The sequence below is a fragment of the Polistes fuscatus genome, unplaced genomic scaffold (genome assembly GCF_010416935.1).
Source record: "Polistes fuscatus isolate 324 unplaced genomic scaffold, CU_Pfus_HIC Scaffold3, whole genome shotgun sequence".
NCBI classification, from domain to species: domain Eukaryota; kingdom Metazoa; phylum Arthropoda; class Insecta; order Hymenoptera; family Vespidae; genus Polistes; species Polistes fuscatus.
The window spans coordinates 14,280,881-14,282,600 of NW_025113107.1; the positions used below are offsets into that span (position 1 = coordinate 14,280,881).

Genomic DNA, 1,720 nt, shown 5'->3' on the forward strand with positions numbered 1-1,720 from the left:
ACTTTGTATTAAAAAACATTTTAATTTATTTTTTCAAAATTTCCTTAAAAAAAATTCAAACTTTTCTTAGCAGGAAGGAATATATAAAATATTACATTTAAACAATGTACATATATGTACATTGCACTTACTTGCACGTACTTAACACTACGTGAATAATATTCTATTATTTATATTTATTTATATTTTATTATATAATTAAATTATTTCTTAAACTATATTCCAAACTTCTTCAAAAGCGGTGCACAATTTACTGCATGTTAGAGCACCCGAAAGAGGGTAGCTGCTGATAGATATAGTTTCTTCCGTATAATCTGTTTCTACCTAATAAATACGCAAAGATCATTTTTGTTATAATAATAAATAAATAAAAGGATTCATGATTGATGTCTTTAAGAGTAATATAATATTTACTTGTCCATGCGCCATTGCTCCTACAACTATAGCGATTGGTTCTTCGGTTGGCACTAATTCTCTTGGATTTTTTATTTTGTTCGAACTAAATGACATAAGGAGTTTTCTACAACCAACTGGGAGATGATTTGTACATGGATTTTTAATAACTTTTAATAACTTCATCGGTCCATCCGATGCTCTGACACTGTATTTGTGTAATAATTGTACTGTAACAAAGACGATACATATACTTTTTAATACCTAATCCTATATAAATAAAAAAACATTCAATTTTGTATGAAAGATAGGTTTATACCCATAAGACCAGCAAATCGTTTGAACGTTCTTGGTATCCTTGTTTGTGGATTGACTTCGATCAATACATTTTTTTCAGTATGTATATAAACTTGTAGAAGGCCTGCTCTATTTAAAGGACTATCCATCAACATTAGTAAACACTGATGCGTTATATCCGGTCTACACGAACCAGGTTCTCGATTATTCTTTTTTAATATGTTTAAATGGTCATCGCAATTCAGTAATTCAAAACTATTACCGACCTGCATTCAAATGAAAACATTTGGTTAAAAATATAGTATAAAATATGTGTAATTATTAAAATTATAGTAGAAAGTGTTTGTTAATATTAATAAATCTTAACGAAGAATATTAAAAAACTAATAAAATGAATATTGAAGTAATCTTACCTTAACCGATTCTAATTGTGCATTTTCTAAAATAATAATAAGACGCTTTTCTTGATTTTTAATATGTGCTACATGAAGATGCTTAGGAGCAGGGTCATATTCAAAATCATCCTTTTCCTCGCGATTTTTTCTTTTCTGACCCATTATTAAAGAATTCAAAATTACAAAGTACAAATATTTATGTGGTCTACATTTGCATGCTGCTAAAAGTAAGGTTAACTAATAGCAAAATTTACACACCTGCTACTTACTACTGTCGAGATTGTACACTATCGAATTTGCTTCGATAGTTCGATTTTTGTTTCGATTCGATATTTCTCAATACTATCGTTTTATCGGCATAGTACACATAATATACACATGAAATACACTATACAATTATAAGAAAATATAAAATCGGTGTTAATTATATTTTATTAATATAAGAACCATAAAAATAACGTCGCAAAAAATTTGAATTTTGCGAATGACAATTAAAATACGGTTTTATAAAATTTAATAAGATAACAAAGAACGAACTTATTTCTCATACAGGGAAATGTCTTTTCTTTAATTTCTCAACCAATCGTAGGAGAGAAAGGGTATCACGCGGTATATTAGAATATTTTTTTAAAATT

General features: G+C 27.7%; 1 protein-coding gene across 1 annotated transcript; it reads right to left on the reverse strand.

Annotated features, from left to right (window-relative positions):
- Positions 1 to 156: 156 nt before the first annotated feature.
- On the reverse strand, positions 157 to 1,397 carry LOC122520108 (ribosomal RNA small subunit methyltransferase NEP1). The gene is made up of 4 exons (XM_043640092.1): positions 1,104 to 1,397; positions 713 to 956; positions 415 to 623; positions 157 to 324 (listed from the first exon to the last, which is right to left on the reverse strand). The coding sequence occupies exons 1-4, from the start codon at positions 1,245 to 1,247 to the stop codon at positions 211 to 213; spliced, it is 711 nt and encodes a 236-aa protein (XP_043496027.1). The 5' UTR covers positions 1,248 to 1,397; the 3' UTR covers positions 157 to 210.
- Positions 1,398 to 1,720: the final 323 nt, after the last annotated feature.